The sequence below is a fragment of the Heptranchias perlo genome, chromosome 31 (genome assembly GCF_035084215.1).
Source record: "Heptranchias perlo isolate sHepPer1 chromosome 31, sHepPer1.hap1, whole genome shotgun sequence".
Lineage (NCBI taxonomy): Eukaryota > Metazoa > Chordata > Chondrichthyes > Hexanchiformes > Hexanchidae > Heptranchias > Heptranchias perlo.
In genome coordinates, this window is record NC_090355.1 from 1,539,954 (window position 1) to 1,559,312 (window position 19,359).

Genomic DNA, 19,359 nt, shown 5'->3' on the forward strand with positions numbered 1-19,359 from the left:
TTTACCCCCTTATTTTAGTTCTGTCATTTGCTCCTAAAACACATGGGGCTATATTTTCCAGTATTAGTGGATTGCAGTTTTGGGCAATTTTGTGGATGGTCTCTGTGTTTGCAAACCTTTTAATGAAAGTTGTCACACCTGTTAAGCACGTATATTGCACTCCGTAGGCACTGTGATGAAGAAAATCTACCCCATGACCTTGAAATGTTTCTGATGTCTATGTTTCTATGGAAGAATTTTTTTGCCCTTTATACAAATTCAAATGTTAATTTATGTGATTGACAAATATTAACACTGCTAATAAATGTTGAGCAGGCACTTGAATCATAAGCTACTTCAGTACAGGGGATAGAAGAATGTTGTGTGCACTGCAGTTTGCTATTAAGCAGTGAGCACAAACAGGAGAAATCTCAATAATTCAAGCGTAGACACAGTAAGAGCATTGTACCTGAATACTCACCCTGCTACTATGGATGCTTTGGGATCTAAGACACTGATAAGGCCTGCTTTAACAAGCTTAACAAATCACAGACAACCACCAGGGAGGGATTCAGGGAGCTGATAATTGGCTTTGCTCTACATGGCAACTGATCTGCAGTAGCATGTGTGAAGAAGAACGGAGCAGTCAAATGATAATCATGTTAGTGGTACTTCTGTGGCATCACAAAATCCTGTACAAGAGGCAACAGGTACTGCTATGGAAACCACTGAGCCCTCAGGGACTAGTTCAGACTAAGACCACTGCGACTTTTAAGGGAAAATTAAACGAACATTTGAAGCAAAGGAAGACACAGGGTTATAGGGAGAGAGTAGAGCAGCGCGATTAGTTTGAATTGCTCTAGCAAATAGTCATCACTCAGTTACAATGGGCCAAATGGCCTTCTGTTGTGTAAAGTTATACGATTCTAAGGAGAATCAATATATGAAGTTCACGAATCACAACAGGAACTCAAAGAATAGTAGGAACACACATGGAACACACATAGTGCAACACCACATGTATTATAATACTAGATGCACTGTAACAACAACTTCCATTTATATAGCAGCTTTAACATAAGAAAATGCTTCAGAGCGATTCACAGCGGTGTAATAAAAAAAAATGTTTATTCACTTTTCAGTCTCAGACTGAACTATAAAACCATATGCTCTGTAACACAATATCCACTGTGACATCACATGGACTGTAATACCATATGCACTGTAACATCACACATGTAGTGTAATACAACACACACTGTAACATCACATGTAATGTAATATCATACGCACTGTAACATCACATGTAGTGTAATACCACAGCACTGTAACATCACATGTAGTGTAATATCACAGCACTGTAACATCACATGTAGTGTAATATCACATGCACTATAATAACATATAAAAAAGAGGCAATGAAGGAAGAGGTGGCAGCAACAACAAAGAGGAAACTACCCGCATGGCATTGAAGGAGCATCAAACCTAAAAGTAGAAATACAAGTATTGTGGGGATGCTTGAAAATATACACTCAATTGGCATTTTTTGTTATTTACCTCTGAAGCATTCCCAGGTTATCCTTTTATTTGCAGTTGGCATTTGGAGTGAATTTTTAACTTGCGTGGAGAAAAAATGTCTTCCTAGAGTTTTCTGCCAAATTATCTAAGTCAGTGACACAAAAATTCTCTAAAGTAGGCAGAAGGCAGTAATATTTTTTTATTCATTCATATTGCCCATCCCTAATTGCCCTTGAGAAGGTGGTGGCGAGCCGTCTTCTTGAACCGCTGCAGTCCGTGTGGTGAAGGTTCTCCCACAGTGCTGTTAGGAAGGGAGTTCCAGGATTTTGACCCAGCGACGATGAAGGAACGGCGATATATTTCCAAGTCAGGATGGTGTGTGACTTGGAGGGGAACGTGCAGATGGTGATGTTCCCATGTGCCTGCTGCCCTTGTCCTCCTAGGTGGTAGAGATCGTGGGTTTGGGAGGTGCTGTCGAAGAATCCTTGGCGAGTTGTTGCAGTACATCTCGTAGATGGTGCACACTGCAGCCACTGTGCGCCAGTGGTGGAGGCAGTGAATGTTTAGGGTGGTGGATGGTGTGCCAATCAAGCGGGCTGCTTTGTCCTGGATGGTGTCGAGCTTCTTGAATGTAGTTGGAGCTGCACTCATCCAGGCAAGTGGAGAGTATTCCATCACAGTCCTGACTTGCGCCTTGTAGATGGTGGAAAGGCTTTGGGGAGTCAGGAGGTGAGTCACTCGCTGCAGCATACTCAGCCTCTGACCTGCTCTTGTAGCCACAGTATTTATGTGGCTGATCTAATTAAGTTTCTGGTCAATGGTGACCCCCAGGATGTTGATAGTGGGGGATTCGGCGAAGGTAATGCCGTTGAATGTCAAGGGGAGGTGGTTAGACTGTCTCTTGTTGGAGATGGTCATTGCCTGGCACTTGTCTGGCGCGAATGATACTTGCCACTTATCAGCCCAAGCCTGGATGTTGTCCAGGTCTTGCTGCATGTGGAATGCATTAGTGGAATGCATTGTCTTAATGACTAGATAAAAGTCACTTAACCTTTGAAAATGGAATTTTTTAATGAAAATCAGCAAATGGAATCCACTGAAGTCACATAGCAGAAACCTAAACGCCTGGAATATATTTGAGTATTTGTCAGATTATTTTCATAATTTAGAACCATATAAAACAAAAAGCTGCTGGGATCGGCAGAGGGTCAATATAACACTCCAGTGAAAAAGGTTTTTTGAAATATACTTCATGAGGAGGATATAAAAACAAGGGATCAAGGTTTCTTGACCTAAACAAAAGTGGGAAGGAACTGCCGACAGGAAAGCCAGGTGTCCTAAATATAGCATGATCAGATGGAGCACTGTCTGGATCTCATTGGGCCAGATTTTGCTCTCAAAATAATGGTCAGGATAATGGCGTTCACCGTTATTTATGCACAAATGGTACAGTAACTTCAGGTGAGGGGCAGATGTGCGGTTAAACTCAAAAATCCAAAAGTTGCTGTCCGAGATGCGTCGCTCCGCTGTTAGCTTCGCGAAAACAGCATCTCGCTGTCTGCCTCACCATTGACATGCATTGAATGTCATGAAGTTGCTGTATTTGTGTGGTTGATACGAAATAAACTCACCACAGAAAGGTAAGTCAAGTCATTTCAAGTCTAAGTACCCTTTTAACGACATGGCAAGTGGTAATTACTGTCAATCAGCCTCTCTGGCACTGAAAGTTAACTATTCCAAGTGTGGAGTCTCATTCCTTCAGTTTTAATTATTGTTGGTGATTTAAAAAACGTAAAGTTTTAAATTTTAAATTTTTTCTTTTACTTTTCCTTTCTGTCTCTTTTTTCTCTCTCTCTTAATCCAATCTTTCTTTTCCTCCTTATTTCTCTTTCTGTACCTGATTTGACATTGAATTCTCCCACTCTAATTTACACTTCCTTCTCAGTCCTTGCGCTGTTTATTTCAAAATCCTTCAATCTCATTGGCTAAGGAGATGCATAGTTGCTTGCCCTGTTCATTCAGGTCCCTGATGCCCTGTTTCCCTCACTGCGACATTATCAGCTCGCACTTTCAGCAACTTGCCACACAAAAAATTTTAAAACCTAAACGTGCTGCATGGGCAGGTCTAACTAATGGCAGATGCCATTAGATGCCCTGCTACAGCAAAATCTGGCGCATTGTTCCTTTATGTTGAAACTAAGCTACTAACTGTGCAGGCTTCAGTAATAGAAATTTCAGATTACAGCTGATAAGTGCAAATGCACAAAAACATTAATGACAACAAAAAGAAAACCATCCAATAGACAAGTCCATCTGGTACATCAACCGCCCCACTTGCCAGCAGTGCATGAGCAAAAACCTGGGATGTGGCGATTGTCTAGCAACATAAAAATGTCTATTGAGGGATAACACAAAGTCCAGAATATATTCTACACTGGTGCAGACCTTCCACTCGTGTTGGTGGATCACTGTGCTACTTACAGCATCAGCTTTTGTAATGTCTACCCTTGCCAGTTGTCTGAGTGCATGGAGCTAGATGTACCGCTTGCAGGAAAGGACTGATGGTTGATGGTCCAGATGATACCAGAGAGCCTGATGGTGATCCTGCTGATTCTGAAGATTTGGCCCATGAAGAACAGGAAACAGATACAGTGGCAACTGCTGCTAGACATCTGAGAGACAGACTCATTTGACATGCTTTCACAGATAAATAGAGCAATATTAATTGGAAGTCTCAGTCCATCAAAGATCTGCCTCCTTTCTCCAATCTCTCTATGGTCCAAGTAAAATCCTTGCTCCTCACAGCTAACCATTTCATTTAATCTTGAGCTTCAGCATCAGAACATTGCCTGTTCCCCATTGTAATACAGGAGAGCCAAATGCCAAACAGTCTTTACATCAAATATTCCAATGATTTGTTACAACTATTTACAAAAACATTACTTGGTTTTGTCACTTGTAGGTTACGGCACTTCAGGTGCATAGCCAGGTACTTTTTAAATGAGGCAGTGAGTTCCAGACCCCCACCATCCTCTGGGTGAAAAAAATTTCCTCAGCTCCCCTCTAATCCTTCTACCAATTACTTTAAATCTATGCCCCCGGTTATTGACCTCTCTGCTAAGGGAAATAGGTCCTCCCTATCCATTCTATCTAGGCCCCTCATAATTTTGTACACCTCAATTAAATCTCTCCTCAGTCTCCTCTGTTTCAAAGAAAACAACCCCAGCCTATCCAATCTTTCCTCATAGCTAAAATTCTCCAGTCCTGGCAACATCCTCGTACATCTCGTGTGTACCCTCTCTAGTGCAATTACATCCTTCCTATAATGTGGCGACCAGAACTGTTTGTAGTCCTCAAGCTGTGGCCTAACTAGTGTTTTATACAGTTCTAGCATAACCCCCCTGCTCTTATATTATATGCCTTGGCTAATAAAGGAAAATATTCCATATGCCTTCTTAACCACCTTATCTACCTGTCCTGCTATCTTCAGAGATCTGTGGACATGCACTCCAAGGTCCCTCACTTCCTCTACACCTCTCAGCATCCTCCCATTTATTGTGTATTTCCTTGCCTTGTTTGCCCTCCTCAAATGCATTCCCTCACACTTCTCCATTTGCCACTTTTCTGCCTATCTGACCAGCTTTCCTCCTCACTATCAACCACACGGCCAATTTTTTTATCATCTACAAACTTCTTAATCATGCCCCCATTTAAGTCCAAATCATTAATACATACCACAAAAAGCCAGGGACCTAGTGCTGAACCCCACTGGAAACAGCCTTCCTGTCACAAAAACACCTGTCAACCATTACCCTTTGCTTCCTGCTACTGAGCCAATTTTGGATCCAACTTGCCACTTTCCCTTGGATCCCATGGGCTTGTACTTTTTTGACCAGTCTGCCATGTGGGTCCTTGTCAAAGCCTTGCTAAAATCCATATAGACTACATCAAACACTCTACCCTCATCGACCCTCCTTGTTACCTCCTCAAAAAATTCAATCAAGTTAGTCAGTCACAACCTTCCTTTAACAAATCCGTGCTGACTGTCCTTGATTACTTTGTGCTTTTCTAAGTGACAGTTTATCCAGTCCCTTAGAATTGATTCCAATAATTTGCCCACCACCGAGGTTAGACTGATTGGCCTGTAATTACTCGGTCTATCCCTCGCTCCCTTTTTAAACAACGGTACAACGTTAGCAGTTCTACATGCCTGTATCCAGTGAGGATTGGAAAATGATGGTCAGAACCTCCCCTATTTCCTCCCTTGCTTCATTTAACAGCCTGGGATACATTTCATCCGGGCCTGGTGATTTATCTACTTTCAATGATCCTAATCCCCTTAATACTTCCTCTCTCACTATGTTGATCTCATCCAATATTTCACACTCCTCCTCCTTAACTACAATGTCTGCATCATCCCTCACTTTTGTGAAGTCAGATGCAAAGCATTCATTAAGAACCATGCCACATCTTCCGCCTCCACACATAGGTTTCCTTCTTGGTCGCCAATAGGCCCTACTGTTTCCTTAGTTATCCTCTTGATCTTAATGGATTTATAAAATGTATGTTTGATGATCTGCCAGCTCCTTTCTCTTCATGGGAGGACCCCTGAGATCATCATCCACATGCACTGTAGACAGGGGCTACTATGTCTTATGCCTTTGCTCAACTAAATCAGGCTCCACTTCCAAATCTGCATCCAATTAATCTATGCACTGTCGTATAGCCCTTTCGAAGGTAGTCTCATTGAGGCTTGCATCACCAGGCGACAGAGGAGAGGATACACAAAGGCTGGGCTTAGGCCTAGAATCTCCTTGGCATTTCTAAGCCTCCTCTGTCACTTCCATTGCTCAATAATGCTTCACCTGGTGAGTCCTGCTCTGCATCATTAACTGTCAGGAGCTGGAAGTGTCTGTACTGATATTGGAAGTTGTGAATGGGAATTCATGTGGTGAATTCATGTGGTGTTCTCAGGAATTGACCTTGTTAATGCTGGTCTCCTCTTCACCTGTGAAGAGAGAAAATGGGTCGTATGAGCAAGATACTACGTTTAATTATCTATAATCTCATGTCAATAAGTGCTTTTATTATGTGGGTGGAAACTGTTTAAATGTAGGCATATTTCAATGAACAGTAACATCATTATGTCTTGAACAGTGTGAGTGTTACACCTACCTGTGTCAAGGCAGGCCTTCCACCGAGAACAACTTACTCTGAGAAGAGTCTCTGGAAATGGAAACTCTACGAGGTGTATCTCCCAGGGAAGCCTATTCAATTGAGTAGCTTATTCTGTTGATACACATACTGTTGGGTATTACCAGGTTTATTGTCCATACTTCCACTCCTTTACTTTACACCATATGTCACAAGATTCCTGATTCAGAGCACAATCTGATTCTTGTCCTGGTCACCTGTGGAATTTGGACTGCTTACACCTTAGGTTAACCCTAACCCTAATGCGACACCATTGAGTTTTGACCTCAATATCTATAGTTTTACTATATTAACTTGTAACATTCAAAATCTGATCAAGATGACCAGATTTACTCATGGCCAAGTCTACTTACCCATTGTCCCTTGTGTCCCAACAAATGGATTCCATGATGGATTCTGGGGTGGATTCATTTGGAGACCTAGGTTTCAATGGAGAATTAAGTTAAGGAAAGAAAAAAACAAACATATTTTAGTTATTTTGAACATTACAAATCTGGTTTTCAATGATTTTGTCCTCCAATCTGTGTTATATACTAGTTAAAATGTCACATACAAACTATACTGTCAGTCAGGGTTTTGCACGATTCTGACAATCAGTATGTTTTCTTCAAATGGGAGTGAAGCTAACGATATTCTTTCAGTGGTGAATCTATTGCTTCTGAACATTTCTGGTGTTCAAATTGCTTGGGGTGGTAGGGGGGGAGTTTATCAGATTCCCCCTGAAGGTTCATAAATTGTTGGCTTGCTGCATGTTGCACAACATAGTCTGGTTTTGGATGATTATAAGGGGCAACAGGAAGAAAGAGAAATCAGGAGCAACAGGAGGAGGGAGAAGATGATGAACAATTAGGTGACAGCGCACAGTAGGTTGGCAGCAAGGTGCGGGAGGGCGCCACAGCTGCTTTTCAGGGAGACCTGTCACTGCTTCAAATGACTGTTTATTTTCGCCATTTGCATCAGAAGAAATATAGGACAGATTTTACAAATGTGCACTGCTATTGCACTGCTTCGCATTGTCAATAATTTGGGCATGGAGATCAGCGTTCCCTGCAAGATTTTTCGTCCAAATGGAAAAGTCAGTGCCCAAATTCCCAATATGAACTTCCTGTAAAATCTTACCCTAATGCCTTGTCCTGTTTCTTAGGCGCTGCACATTTCTTCTTGCCATTACAGATTTAATTTACCTTTCAATGAAATCTCTAGCTGATCTCCTGTGACGTTGCATAGGGGGAAGTTAAGACCAAGTAAAATTTTCAGGTGAAATGGGGTTAAAGGCAGAGGATAATTGGACCAAGATGCACAGATGTAAGATTTTTAATAAGTTATTTCTCTAAAGTACAGGCTGAGGAGTTGGGAGGTGCAAAACTGAGGCACTACTGGTGAGCATTGGCACGAGGGTGTAATTGTAAGTGGGACTAGCTGCATTGCTCTTGCAGAGAGCTGGCATGGACTCAATAGGCTGAATGGCCTCCTTCTGAGCTGTAAACTTTCTATGATTCTATGATTCAATTTACAGCATGATAGGTTTACTTGGGCAGTTTCATTATAAATATGGAAATAGCCATTTATAATGGAAAAAGGTTACACAAAAGTGCAACAAAACATGACAACTGAAAGTAAGGTTTGTAGACAGGAAGTACACGCAGATGTAAGCTATTTAATATAGATTGAATGTAGCTCATACTGAATTGATGTATTTTTATTTATCTTTCCTCTGTATAGTGGTGCCTATATACGTGTGCCCATGAGTGAATCTATGCTGCCTGCTCAGAGTGTGTTCCTAGTGTGCTTACCTCCATTGGGAGTCACACACTTTTACATACCAGTGCATATGGTATCAGTGCTCATGAACTATGGTCACTATGGCTTATCTCGTAGACCAACCACATGGCACTATAAAAAGCTGAAGAGATGCCATAACAGATTGAGGAATGGCACTGGGAGGTAAGCGAGCTGCTACTTCTGAAATCAACTTAAATCACCTCGAAAAAGTTAATTACAGTTTAAAAAAAACTTTTTAAAAGGCTATAAAAAGTAATCTCTAGTGTCTGCACATCCCTATTGGGAACACTTCCCGATGCTCTGAGTTTACATGCAGAATCCTCAGTAGGGCACTGCAGACAATCAGTACATTTAGTAAGTGATAACCTTCTTGTTGATAAAAGTGACAGGTTCCTCAAGTGAAGCCTTCAGCAGCACATGGGTCCCACTGATAGCCCCCCTGCACCCAGGAGCAGTCAACACTCTAGTGGAAATTGATGGACCTGTCTCTTTGTTGCACAGGGGAAATGTTGTATTTAATGAAGTCGGATGCCCTGCAGAAGATAGCATCTGTTGCCTGTTGAATGTGGGTCCTTACAGCTCCTTGGCTAATGTTACAGAGGTCTCTAGTGCCTGACTGGAAGGAACCAGTGCCATAGAAAAGTTCAGTCTCCGGCTATGGTGCCTCAAGTGATGTACCTGCACTCTCTGCTCCTCTTCCAGGTCGTCCATAATACTCAGGAACAGGCGAATGCCCAGTTGATAGACCATTACAATGCTTTCGCTTTCCTTAAATGTAGAAATAGGTGGGGGCCCTGAAAATAATTGCCTTCTGACACGAATAGTATTCTGGATGGCAAAGCTGGCAAGAATAAACTGCCAAACCTGAGCGATTTAGGAAAAAAAATACTTCTGGAACAATTCCAGACTCTTGGGGCGAGGCCTACAGCTTTAATGGTTTCATTGTTGGCCTCCCAGGCTGAGAGTCATGTGTTGGCCATAAATCACATCATTACCAGGTCACTCACGCCATTATTTTCCAGTCTAACTGGCTGTGACACAAATAATGGCGTAAATCCAACAATCTGGCTATCACCATTAACGACAATGGAGAGCTGAGTGGCGAGAAGGGGCTTTTATCGGCTTTGGTGAGGCTAACGGTGGAGCAGCACAAATGGTCCAGCAATTTGCAGACAATTGGAACTCATGGTGTATCTCAGTTATTCCGCAAATTGCTGGAGTGTTACGAATTAATAATGCATCATTATTATGGCACGATTTCCCAGCAATTTCAGGCCCATATTGGCAGGGTCTATTGGTTGAAACTGTAGTGGTGCTGCATTACCTTTTCTGTATTATAAGGCATGCACTATGCACATTTGATCAAACCCTTTATAAGGGAACAGAAATGTCATTAGGACATCCTTGTACAATTATTTCTGTGTCAGTATAGGACTAAGTATGGGTTCTGATTACAGTGTCTGTATTAATGTAAGCTAAATGCATGCAAGCACCTAGAGCAACGACTGCAGCATTTCTAGATTACCTTATTACCCTTCCTAGCTTCTTTCCATGACCTTTGAGTTTCAGAGTCAGCATTGAATGTCAGTATGGTATCCACTTAATCCTCAGTGTGACCTTTCAATTAGAAAAAACGCACCAAGCTATATTTGAATATCTAGACAGCATAGGGTCTTTAACTTGATTACTGGGCTGCCCTCTGGTCTCAAAAAGTTCATTCTGATTTTCATGAATCCTGTCAAGAAAGGTCAGTAAACCAGGACTTGCAGTGTCAGCAGCCAATGCTTGAAGATTCTGATTTCCTCACTACACAATGATATTGTAAGCTGCTTGGAAGGAAGGTTAATGAGATAGTTTGCTAACTGCCTGGGAAGTGTTCTGGATGAGCATTTGTTCAGGTATACACCAATACCCATTCTGGTAGGCAACATTATCAAAACCGTGAAACACAATCCGACCAGAGGAACCTTAGAGGAGCCCCACCAGTTTGATGGATAAGCGTCACAAACTGAAAAGAGTGAACTTTAATTATTATCTCTAAAGGAGGAAAATGCCCTTTTGAAGGTCGGCTGCTCCAAACTACTCGCAACAGAGTATATTTTTCTGAATGAGGTGTCCTCCCTGGGTGGCATGCCTTGATTTTGAACTGCTGGTCATAGCCATCCACACAATGAAGGAATAGAAGCCCTGTCAAATTATGGATGGTGGATTATGAGGGGACACACAAACAGAAACGTGAGTGCAGTCAATAATATCTTGTACTGTGGAGATGTTGGGCAGTTAATAAAAGCCTCTCTGTCTTTGTTTCTGGACATCAACACTGACCTATTGCCTTCCAGTAGAAAGCTTTGGTCACATCATGAATGCAGCAGTTTCCTGAACAGTGGCTGATTCCAGCAAAGTCTCCCATGGGCTCCTGAAAGTGCTGGTAGTTCACAGCACCAATTGCTCTTGCTGACCTTGGCTGCAGATCATTTTAGACCCAGCAGCATAACTGGTTGACATCCTTTTTTCACAACCTGAGCCTGATTTAAGTAAAGCTAAAGACTCATCTGAAATGATTGAATTACAAGTGCATAATTGAGGCGCCATCAGCTGGTTACTTGCTAAAGTGAATGACTTTATGCGAGTAAGTGTCTTTGCACAATGTGTTGCTGAAGTAAACAATGATGATTTAAATATCTGACCAAGTGATTTGCTGTACTGCCTACAGAAATTTGCTCCGTATATGCTTTTCTGCGCTGTGAGTGTATAGTTGGCCTGCTAAGTTATTACGATGGTATCTCATGGAGCGGTAGCTGCATCCAGGCACGTCTGCTTTTACCACAAATGCCGTGATTGACATACTTCAGAGTATGAGTGAGGTTGAAAACATGATTAAGTTGGGCATCTGCGTTCCCTGGTCTTCAGAGTGCTCAACATAGGAATGGGAGCAGGCTATTCAGCCCCTCAAGCCTGTTCTGCCATTTTATCAGATCATGGATGATCTGTACCTCAACTCCATTTACCTGCCTTTGCTCCATATTTCTTGATACCCTTAACCTAACAAAGATCTATTGATCCCAGTCTTGAAAATTTCAATTGACCCAGCATCCACCGCCTTTTGGGGGAGAAAGTTCTAGATTTCAACTACCCTTTGTGTGAAAAAGTGCTTCCTGATTTCAACACCAGAGGAAATAGTACCTGGGCACTAATTTTTAGTGGTTTAGCATTCAGTTCAGACTTAGACAGCTTTATCTCTGTTCATAAACTATCGGCTCTAATTTAGAGTAGAATATCACCCTCTTCGAATTATTTCTACATTGAAGAAAGTACCAACTGTTTTGATGTAAAAAAACCTTAACAAGCCTATATGAGGCTTTACTAAGAAGTTAGTGAACTGCTTACAGTTATTGATTAGTTAGTACAGTCCTTAACAAGGTCCTCTCCACCTTCATTATTTATAAATAGGAAAAAAATCAGCTGCAGGAGGAAGTCAATTTATGAATAAGAATAGATTTTGTCATCAGTTTACACACTTTGCCTTTTTTGTAACAGTTTAGACAATGAGGAAATATTATTCAAGGTTGCAAATAATGCCTCACCTATAATCTGTACAAGGTCATCAAAATTTTCTTCAATTACAGTTAATATATTGTGGTCTGTATATGCTCGGCCTTGTGGATACTTTCAATGAGTAGCGAAGCACACTTGAATACTTTTTCTTATGTATCTTTGCAGATTGACATTTTTTCATTGTGGATATATTTCCTGTTTCCTGCTCTTTGCCACCTACCTACATAAACAAGTTTTATAATCTTACAAAAAATGCACATGTTTCTGCTGCAGTCAGCTCTCACTTTAATGTTTATTGTTCTCTGCAATATGAGCCCAGAAATTACTGCTGTCAATATTAGCAGATGAACACTTGATGCACTCATATAATATTCCTCCGCCCGCTGTTTTGGTGGAGGCATAAACCAATTTAAAATAAACAAAATAATGCCGGGATTAAAATAGCATACAATGGAACCTCATATGAACACGTTAAGTGTCTGTTTACTAATATTACAGTCATATTTCAGGATTTTTGATCATTTCTTTTCACAGAAAAGATTTTTGAATTGAGTTATATTTAAGCGTTTTTAAAAGAAAGTAAATTCACAAAAAGGAAAGGGCCACAGTCTGCTGGCATTGAAGATATGTATTAAAGCCAGATGGTCAAGTTTGTGAAATGTCTCATCCCAGGCCCATAAGCCAGCGTGATCCCCATTGATTTTGAAGAAAGCACAAGATGCTCTTCCTTCCAAAGGGGAAGGAGAGATAGTTGATTTTTATTGACAGACCCACTGGCAAATCACCAGTGTGGAGGAAGTCAGCATTATGGCCCTCCCCTCTGGCTGGGAACAGAGAAAAAGGGACAAAGGGACACCAAAGACTGCAAGGTGTAGGCCTGGGGGTCAGATCCAGAAGCCAAATCGTAGGAGGTCAGTTTCTGCAATTTCAAGTTGTCCAGAAAGAAAGGCAAAGCCAAAAACAAGTCAACTCATGAAAGGGTCAGGATGTGTGGTTTATTACTGGTTCCCATTTTTTGGGATGAGAGAAGTGAGACTGACTGAAGTAAGTGGAATTTGCTTTGATTGTTACTCTGCATATTCACTTGCTGCCTGTGAAGTAAAGCAGCTCAATGAGTTGTATCTGGCCTCGCCTCACCAAGTATTTCAGTCCACCTTTGGAAAGATTATAGAAGCTCACGTGAGTGCATGAAAGATACGATATCCAGTTCATACGAGAATGATTACTGTTGTTGTTGTTGTTAGTGCCAAGCCCTGCTGTGCAAGTTCAGTACGTGGTGATTAAAGTTCTGGGGCATTCCAATATTGGAATTAGGTATTGCAAGAAGTGCAGCACCCTAATTTCAATAAAGTAACAACAACTTGCATTTATATAGCGCCTTTAACGTAGTAAAATGTCCCAAGGTGCTTCACAGGAACGTAATCAGACAAAATTTGACACCGAGCCACATAGGGAGGAAGTTGGACAGGTGACCAATGAGGTAGATTTTAAGGAGCATCTTTAAAGAGGACAGAGAGGTAGCGAGGCGGAGAGGTTGAGGGAGGGAATTCCAGAGCTTGGGGCGTAGGCAGACAAAGGCTTGGCTGCCAGTGGTGGAGCGAAAAAATCAGGGATGTGCAAGAGGCATATTCCTGACATATACTCCAGCTGCCAAAGAACTAACCTTTACCAAGATGGTGGGAAGCACACTATCATGTTGTTGAGTGATGTCAAACACTGTTGTGGAGTGATGTCACACACCATGTTGTTGAGTGATAACACATACCGTGTTGTTGAATGATGTCACACAGTGTGTTGTGGAGTGATGTCACACACCTTGTTGTGGAGTGATGGCACACACTGCATTGTTGAGTGATGTCACACACTGCGTTGTTGAGTGATGTCACACACTGTTGTTGAGTGATAACATATACCATGTTGTTGAATGATATCACACAGTTTTTTAGTGGAGTGATGTCACACACCTTGTTGTGGAATGATGTCACACACTGCGTTGTTGAATGATGTCACACACTGCGTTGTTGAGTGATGTCACACACTGTTGTTGAGGGATGTCACACACTGTGTTGTTGAGGGATGTCACACACTGTGTTGTTGAGGGATGTCACACACTGTGTTGTTGAGGGATGCCACACACTATTGTTGAATGATGTCACACACTTTGTTGTTGGGTGCTGTAAGATTATGGTTTGAAACAAGCATGATCAAATATCCCAACTTGCATAGCTCGCATAAAGCTCCCAAGCATCTTAGCAAGAGGGCGGATGTTAAAAGGAGGTGGGTAAAGTTGTGTCTTGGTGGGTGCTAAATTGGGCCGTGTAGTGCCCGTTGTTTCAGCGCTACACATCCTCTCTGACATCCAAGATGGCGTCTTGGAAGCGCTCGCACGCCATCTTGGTATAGGAGTTAGTGCAGGCGCAAATAACGAAGGCTAGAATCATGTAAAATAGGGAGAAAATGGCTTCAATCATTGTGCAACGCTGATTTAAAGTGATAGACACCATTTTGGGACTTAACGCTCAATTCAACACACAGTCTTAACCCTGACCATCCAATCGTGTCTTAGAGTGCCTGGAGGACCCCCACCAGTGCTATTTAAAGGGGCCATGCAGGATTTACAGGTTTGTGGCTGGATTATTGCTTCTGGCTGCTGTGACATTTGTAACTGTTTTTGGAGGTCTCCTAGATTTGAATACTAGGATTAGGGGACATAGAGCCAGGACGTGCAGGTGAGAAGTTAGGGAATGCTTCTACACGCAAAGGGTGGGAAACGTTTGGAACGCTCTTCTCCAGACAGCAGTTGATGCTAGCTCACTTGTGAATGTTAAATCTGAGATTGATAGATTTCTGTGAACCAAGGGTATTAAGGAATATGGGGCTAAGGAGGATATATGGAGTTAGGTCACAGGTCCACCATGATCTCATTGAATGGTGGAACAGGCTCGAGGGGCTAAATGCCACTGCCACTTCCTACCTCCTGATTTTCGCCAACTTCTCCTGCAAGAAAGCGGGATGTGTGTCTGGATGATGTGCCTGTCATGGTTGAATAGCTGCCAGTGTGTGTGGGTGGGCGGCTTGAAACAGTGGTAATGTGTAAGGGGAGAGGAAGCATCTGGTTGGAAGAGTTGAGTGCTGGTGGAAAGAGTTTGTTGGTATGTGGGTGATGGGGGGTGTAGTGCGTGGTGCAGTTGGTAGGAGATGCCACTTGACAGTTGATCTCACTCACCTTGACCACTCATGTCAAAGCATTGAACTTCTTCCTGCACTGCATCCATGTTCACGATGCTGCGCGCCTGGCATTGACTTCATCCCCCGCTGCCACCCACTGCGTTTTGGCTATATGTCTGGAGAGCCTCTTGCCCCCCCACCCCACCCTCCCACTGCGGGTATAGGATGCCCCTCCTTCTGTCCACCTCTTGCACCAAGGTCTCTAGTAGCATCGGCAGAGAACCTTGGCGCACGCACTCTCGCAGGCCTGATACCAACTCAGATCTGCAGATTGGTGGGGTCTGGCGCGCAGATTAGAGGATGTAGGATTTAGAAGTGTGCCACCTTTATTCAATGTTTTAACATAACTCATCAGTGTGTAAACGTAGGGTCGGGACCTGCATTTGTGTTTTATGTGCGCGATGTCTGATGTCCGTTCAGACTGCGTGCAGACAGCAAACTGTAACGTTCAGAAAATAACAGGTACCAGCTACCTTTAAGAGATTTCTAACAGACAGCCTGCCTTTGAGAGACTGGAGCTCTCCCTGCTGGTGGAAAGTGAGAATTGCATGGAATCCTCGTTCAACACTGATTTCCAATGCAGATTGCAGGTAAGTCCTCAGGCCTGATGAAAATCTCCTCCTGCCTGCGCAGGGGCCAATGGGCACGGGGTAATAGCGAATAGTACTACCCCCACCCAAAAACAGGCCCTATCCAATTTTTCCCCCGGTGTGAGTGAACAAAGACCGTTTGTAAAATGCAGAGAATGCTGATACTTCAGAACTATGAACACCCAAAGGTCAAGAGCTGGCCTCTTTTGAGATGCTATAACGTCAGAAGGTGGTTTACACCAAAAGAAGAAATATGATCACTAAAGAAATTATATACTAAGACCGGATAATGGTGAAAGACTACGTAAACAATAGATATCGCAGGAACCATGTTCAAGGCTGATGTGGAATCAACTGTTTAGGCAGCAGAGATAAGGGATAAGGTAGCTACGCTAACATAGTATAAACTATCCTTGGTGTTTTTTGACAGAGTCAGCAAAGTGGAATGGTTAACAAACAGGAGATAAGGGCAGAGCTGCATATGTGAAGAACGCAACAGAATAGTATAAAGATAGGGCATGCTTCCTCCCAAATGTTAGCGCTCTCAGAGGGGATGGTCAGAAGTCCATTGCCACATGCAGTCCGTGAAGGTCAGCTCTGATCACCCTGAATTCAAGGACAGATCAGGTTGCATTGATTGTTTGTCATTTAATATAATCTGTAGACAGTTGTAATACTGTTGTGAGTCAATCTGGTAAAAGCTTGCTATTTTATAACCGCTCGGGCTGGAATCAAGCAGAAGTTATTGTTGAAGGATTAACAACCCATAGTTGCGTCAGTAACGGGGAAAATCCGCTAATAAGTACTGTCACACTCTGTACTTTTGAGTGCTGTCACGCTCTGCATTGTTGACTGCAGTCACACTCTACTGTGTTGATCACTGTCACACTCTGCGTTGTTGAGTGCTGTCACAGTGAGTTGTTGAGTGTTGTGAGTGTATCTGTCTGCCTGTTTAAGGCGGCAGAATGTTGTTCAGCCTGAGTCCGAACGGCCATTGTCAGGGCCTGAATGGACACATTTATGAGCTGTGCTTTAAGCTCAATGGAGCTTGTCTTCTCTCCATCGCAGACATTCCCGCACTTAACTGTGACAGTATCTCAGAGTTGGTCACATCCCTATGACACTCTCACAGAGATTCTCTCACGTCCCTGTGACACCATCTCAGAAATTCCCTCACATCCCTGTGATATTATCTCAGAGATTCCCTCCCGTACCTGTTCCACCATTCCACTGATGCAAGAGTTGGACTCCTTCATTCTCTGCGCTATTGTGGAGAGTGCGCGTGGCACCTATTCTAGTATCTCGCCAATGTGCTGCTGTCCCTCGATCATTCTCTTTTTAAAGGATGGCTCCCAGGGTTCCGCATCTGTATCCAGCTGAGCAGAGCCTGGAGAGGAGTGCTCCCACCGATGCGGACTCTCCGCAGCTGCCCCTGCCACCAGTGTCTGCTCGTGCTCACATGTGTGGTAACTCTCCAGGTGCCAACCCAACTGAGGAGTAGGACCAACCGAGGTGTGAGTATCTGTGCTGGTGGATGGCTCGCTAAGATGTGACAGTGCACCCTCAGAGGCTGGCAGGTCCTCTGAGGAATTGCCCTCTGCAGTCACAGCTGTCGCTGATGGCCCTGTAAGAGAACAGAAGGCAATATTAAGCATCAACACAGATGTGTCATATTGCGATGAGCATACTGAGGTGTTGAAGATGGCAAGGCATGTTAACATCAATTCATATTGTGTGTGATGAATGCTAAAGTTGTGTCACCAGACATTTGTGGGTTGCCAGTCTCGGCATCCCCGACGGACAGGCACTGGAGGGTTTAGCTGAGCTCCAGCGCCTCCTGCTCCGCCTATGTAAGGACAACGATTTGTTGCAGCCCCCCTCCATTCCTCGCCTTCTCCCGTGCATTTTGCGCTTTCTTCTCCTAGAAGGGGAAAAACAACAGACGTGTGAGTGAGTGATGGTGAAGTGGCCAACCGATTAATGCATTGGTTTGGGTGAGGCTGACCGTGAAAGAGATGCATCAGAGGGTGAGTATGAGACAGAGCCATGACATTGTATGAGCATTGGGTTGAATGGTAATGTGGGGTGACTAATGGGGAGGTGAGGAAGTGCTGAGGATGAGCCTTAAGCGGGTGAGAGGAGTGATGTGAAAGAGTAGTCTTGGCAGTGCAGAGTGAGTTGGGGGGTGGCGGTGGTGATGTGGAAGATGGAATGTAGGAGAATCAGTAAGAGTACTCACTTTTGCTGACCTAGTTAGGTCATTGAAGCGCTTCCTGCACTGGACCCAGGTGCAGGAGATGTTGCTGCTGCTCGTGACCTCGAGCCAGGCCTTCTTGGTGGCAGAGGCAGGCCACTTCCTCCCAACCGCCGGGTAAAACAGATCCCTCCTCCTACTCACCCCATCCTGTAGTGGAGTGAGGCATCATTGAGTCTTGGAGCTGCCTTGCCCCTGTGCTGCTTCATTGTGGTGTGTGGATGTTTGCTCCAGGAAAAGCCACTGGTGGACTGCCCCTTTAAATAGAGCTCCTTCAGCTGACAGCCTGTGATGCGAGAGTGCAGTCCGCCCGTTGCGCAGCTTTTGGGTGGCAAACCCGGAAGCCACGCTAAGTGGCACCAATTGAATCGCGATCGTGTGGGGAGTGGACATTTTTTATTGAGCGGGTTACCCACGCGCCCATTCACTCCCCCCCCCCCACCCCCCCGCTGCCATCCCGCCTCCACTCTAATATCGGGGCCAATGTGTTCTTGAGTGCAGTCACACTCTATGTTGTTGAGTGCTGTCACACACTGTGTTGTTGAGTGCTGTCACACAACGTGTTGTTGAGTGCAGTCACACATCGTGTTGTTGAGTGCAGTCACACATCGTGTTGTTGAGTGCAGTCACACACTGTGTTGTTGAGTGCTGTCACACATCGTGTTGTTGAGTGCTGTCACACATCGTGTTGTTGAATGCAGTCACACATCGTGTTGTTGAGTGCAGTCACACACTGTGTTGTTGAGTGCTGTCACACATCGTGTTGTTGAGTGCTGTCACACATCGTGTTGTTGAGTGCTGTCACACATCGTGTTGTTGAGTGCTGTCACACTCTATGTTGTTGAGTGCTGTCACACATTGTGTTGTTGAGTGCTGTCACACATTGTGTTGTTGAGTGCTGTCACACATCGTGTTGTTGAGTGCTGTCACACATTCTGTTGTTGAGTGCTGTCACACACTGTGTTGTTGAGTGCAGTCACACACTGTGTTGTTGAGTGCTGTCACACACTGTGTTGTTGAGTGCTGTCACACATCGTGTTGTTGAGTGCTGTCACACATCGTGTTGTTGAGTGCTGTCACACATTGTGTTGTTGAGTGCTGTCACACATCGTGTTGTTGAGTGCAGTCACACTCTATGTTGTTGAGTGCTGTCACACATTCTGTTGTTGAGTGCTGTCACACACTGTGTTGTTGAGTGCAGTCACACACTGTGTTGTTGAGTGCTGTCACACACTGTGT

At 43.6% G+C, this 19,359-nt stretch overlaps 1 protein-coding gene across 1 annotated transcript in view; it reads right to left on the reverse strand.

The window, feature by feature from the left end:
• Positions 1 to 19,359, reverse strand: part of LOC137300371 (uncharacterized) — a 142,433-nt gene that overhangs the window by 31,596 nt on the left and 91,478 nt on the right. Inside the window, exon 10 of the mRNA XM_067969455.1 lies at positions 7,065 to 7,130. Within this exon, the coding sequence (XP_067825556.1) occupies positions 7,065 to 7,130 (66 nt within the window). The remainder of the gene's footprint in view (positions 1 to 7,064; positions 7,131 to 19,359) is intronic.